We start from the raw sequence: 10,734 nt of genomic DNA, 5'->3' as shown, positions 1-10,734 counted from the left end.
AAGTAATAAAGTGAAGGGAAGAAAGAATAAGAAAAAGTTGGGGGGGGGGGGGGGGGGGGGGAGGAAGGAACTCTTTAATATTAATGGCACATTAATATTAAGTACTAAGTGGTCGAGAAGTCCAACACCTACAGGCCGGTTTATCAACATTAATTTGGCTCCGCTGAGCAACAGAACATTTTCTATTCCTCTTTGCTTTGGTCAAGCACTTGAGCTCCTCCTGTGCAGGCGTTCTGCCCCAGCACAAGCCCTGCGTTAAAATACTTGGATGAACAGACCACCAACTGGATTAGAAATGCTTCGCTGCTCTACCGTCCCATCAGAGCAACTTCAATTTGGGACATACCCCAATTTCTGAGTGGTTATTAAATGTTCCACTTCATCAGATGAGTATTTTGGAGTTAATTGATAACAGCTGCAGGTATAACGCTCGCCATGAGAGCAGCCCAAATAATCCTGAGAGAACTGCTACTAGTCTGCCACTTTCCATTTTCTCTCTAATACAATCACTGATCCTTAAATGAAAACACGGCGATTCCCACAGAGGCAAGCGCCTCTGAATACAGACCATTGGGAAACACCAATGTGACACCAAGTCTCAGGTCCATTTGGGTCCAAAAAGGGAACTGGAGTGTCAGGAGATGGACAGGCCTTTGCGTTACGCACTTGGGAAAGGCACCAATGCCTTTGGTACGTACCGCAGAGCTCCTGCCACGTATCCCAAAAGCCTGTTTAACAGGGCAAACAAGAAAACAACAAAGCTGCGTCACAACGCCACCCGCATCAGCAAGGAAGGAAGGGGCTGACCCAGCTTTTTGCACCCACGCTGCAGTACATGAAGTAGGGCACGCTTCTCCCCAGCCGTCCTTCCGTCCGCAGCCCTGATGCACGCACTGTTTGTGTCCGAGGTGGGATCTCGCAGCTCCCCGGGAATGCAGGCATGCTGGACGCTCACTCACCACACAGGCATGAGCGCCCATCGGATCCAGGCTCCAGAGCGACCACATCCATCCAGCGGGATCACTAGCCCAGCATGAACCATCCGGCTTTTTAATCGGTTTGTTAGCTGGGCTGTGCGTGTCCAGACTCAAGACGACAAACTAATCAGAGGTAAGCCACTCGGCTGGCCCAGGACTGTCACCGGTTTGCTCCCAGCAAGAGAGGCAATGGGTGTTGCTTCAGCATCAAGCCAGAGACTTAACACCAGCCTCACTGCTCCATTCGTGTCCCACACTGCTGCCAGAGGCTCCCAGTAGCACCTCTGTTCCCCACCTACTTCCCTCGCACTTGTCTTGCGAGAAATGGCACGACTTAAAACTCCACCACCTGATTAATACCTTCATTTTGCACAAGCCAAGAGAAATAAAAACAACCCTCCCAAAACCTCTCAGATAACCTGAGAGCCAGGAATTGAACCCACAAGCCTCCACTTACTCCCAGCTCACTACAAGACTGCTGTAAAACCAGAAGACACCTACCATTATACACATAATTATACATTTAGGGGCACCAAATGTGAGTGATGTCTGAGCTGCTCCAAGCCCTCATCAGTGGCTAGGCTCTCTCATCAGACCCTGGGATGCTGCCTCGAAAATGTCCCTGCCCCATCCAGGATCTAACAATCTCTTTGTACTAGACCATACATGTCTCCCTGAGCAAAAAAAAAAAAAAGTCCTAGCACATGTAGGAGCAGTCCAGCAATAATTCAACAGCTGTAGAAACCCAGATCACGAGAACAGTTCAACACATTAAGCCGCAAATACACTGCGTGGGATTGAACCCTCTGAAAAACAGAAAAGCCTTAAGGTGTAAGATATTCAAACCTATAAACTCAATTCCAATCAAAGGAACCAAATCCACAGGCTAATTATGAAGGTGAGCATGAAGGGTCAAGGTCTGCTTGACTTATTTGCTCGACCTCCATGCTACAGGCAAGGCTGCTGCTGCCAAGGGGAAGGTAAGAAGCAGGAATGTGTGGGGCAGGCACCTTGCTAGTTCTCAGCCTTAACCAGATGCCCAGCAAGCAGCACCAACCCTGCCAAAATTCATTTTGCAATTTCAAAGCCATCAAGGCTTGCTGAATTTTTCTGCTAACTGGAGAAGCAAAGCAGCCGTGCATCGCTCAGCAGCTGCTTCACAGAGCTGCCAGTGGCATGGGAAGGAGCAAATCAAGTCCTTTGGGATCCCCCGAGATGATGGTACAACAGAGGTTAGATTACCAGCAACCATCTACCCATATAATATCGGCATTTAGCACTTGATGTCCCAGCAGCGAGGGGAAAGCCTGTAAGTGCGGTAGAGAAAAGGTGACAAGAACTGTCGAACTTACATCGTTGCGTCGCATCTTAGAGAACCTCTCCAGGAAGAGGACACACAGCCAAGTCCTCACAGTCACCAAGTCAACAGAAAATATACCCAGCAAGAGATCTCAACTGCACAAAGTCCTCCTAGCAGAAAGATGTATTTAATTCAGCTCTGCAGAGATGCTGGACAAAGCAGCAGCAAACACAGCAGAAACAACCTTGTACCCTCCTCCCCGGGGAGGAGAAAGGCAGCCTAAGGAGTCCTTCCAGAGCTTCAAGCGAATGGATCCCAGTGCCACTTGCCATTTTCCAGTCCAAATAATGGCTCATCTACCAGAGTATAAATTCCTCTACACTGCAGAAAGCAAGAAAGAAATTTAGAAACCATTTCAGAATTATGGTGGGGAAGCATTTTTAATTCACCGTCTAAGGCGTCAGTGTCCGTGCTCCCGCTAGCACAGCGAGGCACAGAGAAAAGAAGGATTTGTGGCATTTATGAAGTGAGGAAGAGTAGTCTCACACGTGCACGCACACATATACACAAAGGAAAAGGCAGGCAGGACATTTCCTTTTGCTTTTACTCATTTTAAGAACCAAGTCAAGACACATTTTTACAGCAGGTACTGCAGTTTGCAAAGAAAAAGAGCCACAAGGCATGGTCACCAAGTTTTATTAAAGCAGATACTCGTTTCCACGTCTCTGAGCTAAGACTGTGAAGCGCACAGATCCAAGCTGGAAAATAACGTAAGTCACTTCAACACAGACAACTCACAACTCTTATAAACCTGGGGTTTGTCTGTGCTAGGTTTGCCTAGCATCTATCAGGAATGGTTTGATAATTTGATCCACTTTTGGACAGGGGAATGAACTACATGCTCTCCCAAAGTCACTTCCAGACCTATTTTCCAATTTTTTTTTTTCCCTACTTTCTCTAAACTTTTTTATTTGCCAACTTCTACTTTGATCAAAGCCAGGAGCACAACCATATTTCTGCTCTATCTACATACTTTCAGCCCTATGCAGTTTAAGATCAAAGATCTTTTCAGTATGGGAACATTACCTTCAATCAAGGAACTAGGATTCAGAATACGTTCCCAAAAGACACAGGCTTTTGGCAGCTGCCAGTCAGGCCCCCAGGGGGGCAGAAGATTTTGATGCATTTTGTATATTCTTAACCTATGTGAAGCTTCACTTTAGTTGGGCACAAGTTTTTTTCTGACAGCTTCTAAAAAGGAGAGACGTTTGCCAAGTCAAGCAAGCTTTGATGGGTGCTAGGAGCCTTCCCAAGGCAGCAGCTTCAGTATTGTGACCTCCTCTACAACGCGCGCAGCTGAGCAAACTACAGCAAGGCCTCTGCTCTGCACAAATCCAGGTGTAAACACAGAGCTACAAGGAGAACAAGGATCTGGTTTAACCTCAGGTCTGTTTCTGAATCACCCGAACAGCTTATATCCCTGTAACCAGCAGTGTCTCAATTTCCTCATGTGTAAAATGCTGTTGCAACCCCAAATTGCTCTGCGTCTCCAGAGCCACAGCAAAGCTGCTCATACCAGGCTCTCAGCAAGCACAGCAAGTTCTTTAAAGAGGAGCTTTACAGCATAAAGATTTATCCAATGACTCGTACTGGACATGCCACACTGGAGAAAGGTCCCCACTGAGCAGTTTGTGAGGTCTGAGTCCTAAATTCACCCCAGAACAGGCAGCGGACATTTCTTGGGAGGCTGAAGGGCTGCGTTCCCCATCCCACACATCACCATCACCCAAGGAAGAAAAGCCTTGTTGCCCCCACATCACCATCACAGCTGGATCTGGCCATGTGCTGCATCCACCACCTCTGGTTTCAGACATCACAGAAGAGCAACCACAGTGCAAGTATGACCGAGACCTCCAACCATCCATGCTGCCTTCATGCACCGCATGAAAACTTCCAACACAGAGTGTCTGGAGGTGCAGTCTTCATGCCTCTCCAGACACGAAAGGGTTTGCTGACATCCTTAAATGGAGCAAGACTCAGCCCCAAAGTCAGGCAACTGCTTGAATGCTGGACCATCAATGCAACTGCACAAATGCACATCTTATTCCCCCTGCCCCTGCCTCTCCCATGAGTCACTGCCCACCTCCTAAAGCACCAGATCCAAAATTCTCCTCCCAGCGTCCCCCCCCATCCCTCCAAACCCCTCTTCAAACACACACATGAAGAGAAAAATCTTTTTCTTCTCCTCCCACAAAAACCTCTTTCTTTTCCTGAATCGCAAGCCTCCATTCTTGTCTTTTCATCTGTCAAAACATAGCAACATCTCAACACAGAGCTAGTTGTCTGAATGCGAAAGAACTGTAATCACACATGTAAACTCGCTAGGTGAAGTGCAGAGCAGGAAACCACAGAATTGTCTTCCTGAAAACAGAGGCTCAACAGTTTTACTTTTGGAGGCAGATCGCAGCTACGTCATGGCCCAAACAGCCCTCCCCACTCAAGCGATGCCTACCACAGTGTCACTGGCCACTCTGCCGTACGTGAACGAGCTTGGCGTAGGCGCATAAGCAAAACGTGCTCCATATACATTTGAGAAAACTGAGTCTCAGGGGGTTGAAGCCACTTGTGCGTGATAACGTCGCCACTGAATAGCAGAACCAGACTTCGAGCCAGAAACATCACGAAAACGTTTCACGCATGCGTAGGTGCAACTCTCCAAGCCCCAAGCAGCCGATTTCTGCTCTGACCATTGCCAACCCAAGGCAGCAGGACATGAACATAAACTACCTGTTCACAAACACGATGGACCCGGTATTCCTCTAACAATTGCAACTTTAAGCAAATTACATACAAAACCTCAACGCCCGCAGACATCGCACTAGGATACAGGTGCATTAGGTAGGTCTGTAGTTGCTAGAGGAGTATCTCATGACACGCACAAGCTTTTGCCCAGTGCAAAAAGAAAGATTAGTCTTACAGATGTATTACTGCCTCTGCCATCCTCTTCCTTCCTTGAGCACCTTCCTATTTGATGCCTGTAAGTCCAGCAAAACCACATTAGAAGCAAGAAGCAGCTTTAAAATGGCCTTGTCTGGAGATGTCAAAGCACAAGACAGCTCTGGGGTAAGGTAGAAGTCTTACTCCAGCCAAACTTCTGCTCCTCAATGTTTGCTCCAGGACCAACAAAAGCAGATTCACCTCCTGGAGGACCTGGTAACCCATTTCCAAATCCAAGAGCCTCCCTTGGAACCGCTTCACCGGCACACGGTCAGCAAGCACCATCAGTCACGCCTTGGGACAGCTGTTCCTACCTTCCTTGGTGGAGACCTGCATCCTGGTGGCCGGCAGCCTGCAGAGCCTGTGCTTGGTGATCTGCACCAGGCCCTTGGGCGAGGAGCGTTTCAGCGTCGCAGAAGGCTTCCCCCGCGAGGCGTTTTTCTTCCTGAGATGGAAGTGGCTTTTCAGAGGTGCAGTGGGCGAGGAGCTGTTCTTCTTCTCTGTTGGGGAACTGCAAAGGGGAACACCACACGGTTAGAAGAGGGTAGAGAGGTGACCAAAATGCACTTGGTTCCCTTGCCCAGAGCTGAGAAGAGAAGCTGGGTCACCAAGCTCCACGCTGCTCCCCTAGCCAAGGGTGAGAAGAAGCACTGAACAGAAAATTGCAAGTAAATAGGCAAGTGTGATGAATTTCTGGCAAAGTACAGATGGAGAATGAGGTATTTGACAGCCTAACTCAACTCATTCCATTCTGCTTTCTGCTCAACAGATGCGGGGGAGAGGATGCTGTCCTTTAGCGAGATGAGGGGGGGGTCTCATCTGCCTGACTGTCAAAAATCCAATGCAATCCCAGCTTCTCCAAGCACCTTGCTTCAGAGCGATCTTCCCAGCACAACCCACCCGCAGACACGTCCCCCAGCAAACCGTGAGGGCAAGCAAAGGATGGAAGCCTGTGGTGAAGTGCTGAGCGGAGGATCTGGGAAACAGAAGCAGGAATCAAGGCATCAGATCCTCAACGGGTGCTGTGTCACCAGCTCCTTGCATCACTTAGAACAGTTATTTAGGCCACAGTCCTCAATTTTCAAGAGCTCAGGCTTGGTGTTACTGCAGCGAGAAAGGAACCAAACCACATGTCCACTACGCTGAGGGTATCTCCGAGTTCAGTGGTAGAGTAGAGGTCACACAGCTGGGCCACCAGCCCTCACCCCATCCCACTTATCCCTTCCCTGCAGCACAGGCTGGGCTTGCATCCAGCCCTGCCGAGAAAAGCAGCACAAAACACAGCTTTCCTACTGGGAGCACAACGTAACGAAGCCCTCGCAGCACTTCCATGACACACCGGCTTTCAGAGAAAGTTTGGTCCCAATCTCTTATCTGTTTCCCCCCGACTCCCAGGCCGGTGCAAACCCCTTTTGCAGATAACTCAGCCCACACGCCTTTTCCTTCCGCCAAGCTTCATTTATAACCTTCCCATTGTACTCTGTCCCTATCAGACACGGCCAGGGGGGAGAACTTGCTCCACAAGACCCCGGGAGTATCTGCTGGTCTGGCACAGCACGCTCTCCTAAGGTAGCTACGACGGCCACAGATCAGTCACTGACTCAGCAAGGAGAAAGAAGAGCAAGAGCCTTCAGGGAGGACGCTTTGGGTTACTGGTGGATAGCACAAAAAAAATGGCACCCAAGGGAGGAAAGTACCAGCAGAGCGTCACGGACAGCGCTTCTTCCCAGCATGCACAGCTCACCTCCCATCCCGTCCCGTCCCAGCAGAGAGCAGAGCGTCACGGACAGCCCCAGCATGCACAGCTCACCTCCCATCCCGTCCCGTCCCATCCCATCCCAGGTCTGCACAAGCATGCACAGCTCACCTCCCATCCCGTCCCGTCCCATCCCATCCCAGGGTCTGCACAATGCTTTACGGGGACAGACCATACACGATACGGCGATTCAAGCCACTTCTCCTCCTTTCCCTAGCCCCCAGTGCAACAAGGTTATTGGGAGTTTGAAAATAAATCAATAAAGGAAGACAGCTATTTCCTTCCCTTTGAATATTAGTCTGTTATTCAGATCAGAGAGAAGGCTCCTAAGTGCTGCGGCAAAGTCTTCAGAGAACAGGGATGGGAGATGAGAAGAAAACCCAGCTCTGTTTCAAAGGTTAAAATCAGAGTTACACAGGCTGCTAAAACAATTACAACCTGAGGCCTTCCAACCCTGGAAAGCGGGATGCCTCCAGACAGAACAAAGTCACCGCACTCGGAAAGAGAAAGGCAAATATACCCTCCAATATACAACCACCCTCGTTGGAATTTCACTTATAGCCACAACTTAGGTGAAGCCAATGGACACAAAATATGACGAGTGCAGCGACACCACTCTGAAGACGACCAGCAACTTACCCCGAGTTTCCTTTTCTCTTGATGATTTTTGTCCGACTCTTCACTTTGTAACTGGACAGCGCGCCATCACCGAAAGAGGACTTCGCCCCGCCGAGACCAACAGACACAGCACTCGGAGGCGGCGGGGCAGCGCCGGCTTGAGGGAGATTGGGGGCTGGAGGCTTTTTCTGATCCTCGGACCGCCACCTGAATGCTGACTTGGAGGTGGAGGGCGAGGTCTGGAGGCTGGAGGCTTTCCACTTATACTTGCTGGGAGAAACACCGAGTTTGGACTGCAGTCCCGATTTCTTCAGCTTTGCTCCCAAGTCTGCTTTTGGTGATAGTTTAGCACCTCTGTCCGCTCCACCAGCAACCTTCTTAGCACTTTCAGAAGCTCTAGGGCTGACCCATCTCTTCACAGCACGAGAGCATTTACCAGGGTTTGCGACCCACGTGTAATTAGTTTTCCTGAACTTCGGAGCTTTGCTGGAGACGGATGTTGAGGCAGCTCTTTGGAGACCGGCAGCTTTGGGGACTACAGAAAACCTGCTCTTCGTTGGAGTCATCCCAACCACCAAAGTCGCAGCCTGAGCAGGTCTAGAGCACGCCTCGCCATTTCCAACGAGCTTCGGCTCTCTGAAAGCATCCCCGACTTGCTCACTAGACTGCCCTGGAGCTGGTGGTTCTGCCTTCCTCCGTACCAAGTGCTGAGCCGGCTCGCGATCTGGCAACACCGAAGGCTGCTGCGGCTCCGATTTCAGCGTCACAGCGTTTTCACTGGAGCTTCCGCAGAAGGCAGGGGAGCTCCCAGCCACATCGCCAGCCAGATGCACCATTCTAGGCTTATCCGACATGCTCACGTATGCTGAACTCACGAACCGGTGAGATGAACTAAATGAAACAGAGAGAGAGGGTCTTCTCTCTTCATTTCGGCTTGTGTACGGAGGCTCCTGCACACTTTTACTGTCACCTGAAGCAGCGACCACCGTTTTCAGCCCAGAAAACTCACAATAAGAACCCACATCACCAAAACCTTTCGTATCTACGAACGGGCCAGCCCTCTGTGGCAGCTGGATCCCCACAACTATATTACCATCTGTGGTTAAGTCCACGTGTCTCTCCGGGGACGATTCTGGTGGCTCAGGTGCCTGGCTTTCCCCTTGGCTTCCAAGAGCCTGAGACGTGCTGGCACTTCCACCGCTTCCAATGTCACATGCCGATCCCGGCGGCCGGTTGACGAGGGAGTATTTTTTCCTCCAGGAGTGACCTTGTCGCAGCTGGAAATCCCTGGGAGCCTGCTGGGGGTACCTGGCCGAAAATGCCCCCCTCCTGCTGAAGGCAGGCTGGTGGGGGTTGTTCCACCTCGGCGGCGCAGATGGCAGTGGCCGCGGCGCATCTCCATGTGTGTTTTTATGGTCATTTATGAGACCTAAGGAGAAGAAGACAGCATCTGTTAATCACCGGTCCCACGGGAGTTTGACAGCATCACAGCACTGGTTTTCCTCGCGCTGCAATGAGGACGATTGCTCCGCACAGGCTCGCACAGGCCACATTTCAGATAACCGGTGCTGGAAGGAAAAACTTAAAACAAATATCTCCCCCAGTCTTCATGAAAGTCAGTTACAAAAGCGATTTTGCAGGACAGCTCAACACAGGTCTGAACCACAGACTCACCAACAGACCCTTAACACACTACACTAGTGCTGTTAACCACCTTTTGCCCCTTTACGCTCCTTTTTATGTGCAAAAAACGGATGCTTGAATTATTGTTTTTGGACCCTAATTCTAGATATCTTTTCAGAGCAGTCTCTGAGGGTCTGCTCACACACGTAGCCCAGCACAGCCACCACCAGCCCCAAACACAAAGCATAGAATCACAGGATCATTTAAGTTGGAAAAGAGCCTTAAGATCATCGAGTCCAACCATTAACCTAGCACTGCCAAGTCCACCACTAAACCATGTCCCTAAGCACCACATCTACACGTCTTTTCAATACTTCCAGGGATGGTGACTCAACCACTTCCCTGGGCAGCCTCTTCCAATGCTTGACAACCCTTTCGGTGAAACAATTTTTCCTAATATCCAATCTAAACCTCCCCTGGCGCAACTTGAGGCCATTTCCTCTCGTCCTATCGCTTGTCACTTGGGAGAAGAGACCGACCCCCACCTCGCTACAACCTCCTTTCAGGTAGTTGTAGAGAGCGATGAGATCTCCCCTCAGCCTCCTTTTCTCCAGGCTGAACAACCCCAGTTCCCTCAGCCGCTCCTCATAAGACTTGTGCTCTAGACCCTTCACCAGCTTCATGGCTCTTCTTCTTCAAAGCAGCAACGAGGAGGCTCTGAGGCGGCCCCAATTTCGCTGTTGAGTCACTGCGCGTCCCTCTGCCAAGCCACCACACCTTCCCCGTGCTTTAGTCTACTAACGAGGTCATTTGGATAATAGACACATGTCGATTAGGGAGGGTCTGCGCTTGTTAAGCCTCGGTGTTTAGAAAACCCTTCCAATAAAAGGGATTATCAAAGGATTTTTGAGCCTTATATTTTAGGCATGTGTCAGCGTAAGACAAGTTTTTCCTACACGAGGGATCACAGAGCTGCCGGAAGAGCAGCGTCAGCAGATCCCTCCTGGAGGAGGAAAGGACCACATTTTTCACCCTCTCATCACACCTCCCCCACGTAGAAGCTCCTGGACAGAGGCAGAACCCCCGCAAGGCCCAAGTGGAGTTTGTGGCCTTACTAATGAGGAAAAATTACCTTGGGGTCTATAAATAGAGCGAGTTAGTGCTAAGAATAAGCGCTGATGCTCACCAGAGCTAGGAAAGGGCACGCAAATATATCCCCCACACACACTCCTCCGCCATGCTGAGGAGCCAAGGGACAGAGGGCGAAGGGCACGTCCTACCCCTGTGTCACCAGCCCCGGGGGGCTGCGGGGCAGGAGACATGCCGTTCCCCCCAGCCAGGAGGGTCACAAGCCCTGCAGGAGCCAGTGGCGTGGGGACCCCCCACCCCCGTGGGGACCCCCAAACCCCCCGGTGCTCTCCGGTCTCTGTTCCTTCCTTGCCTGGGAATCCTAGGTCCTCTCC

The 10,734-nt window shown here is 50.5% G+C and overlaps 1 protein-coding gene across 1 annotated transcript in view; it reads right to left on the bottom strand.

Moving 5' to 3' along the window:
- Positions 1 to 10,734, bottom strand: part of ZC3H3 (zinc finger CCCH-type containing 3) — a 204,738-nt gene that overhangs the window by 179,807 nt on the left and 14,197 nt on the right. The window contains exons 2-3 of the mRNA XM_009282171.1: positions 7,670 to 9,077; positions 5,589 to 5,785 (exon numbers count right to left, since the gene is read on the bottom strand). Of these exons, the coding sequence (XP_009280446.1) occupies positions 5,589 to 5,785; positions 7,670 to 9,077 (1,605 nt within the window). The remainder of the gene's footprint in view (positions 1 to 5,588; positions 5,786 to 7,669; positions 9,078 to 10,734) is intronic.

The sequence above is a fragment of the Aptenodytes forsteri genome, unplaced genomic scaffold, assembly GCF_000699145.1.
Source record: "Aptenodytes forsteri isolate BGI_AS27 unplaced genomic scaffold, ASM69914v1 Scaffold260, whole genome shotgun sequence".
Lineage (NCBI taxonomy): Eukaryota > Metazoa > Chordata > Aves > Sphenisciformes > Spheniscidae > Aptenodytes > Aptenodytes forsteri.
The sequence above is the reverse complement of the archived record's forward strand: the minus strand, read 5'-3'. Positions and strand labels throughout refer to the sequence as shown.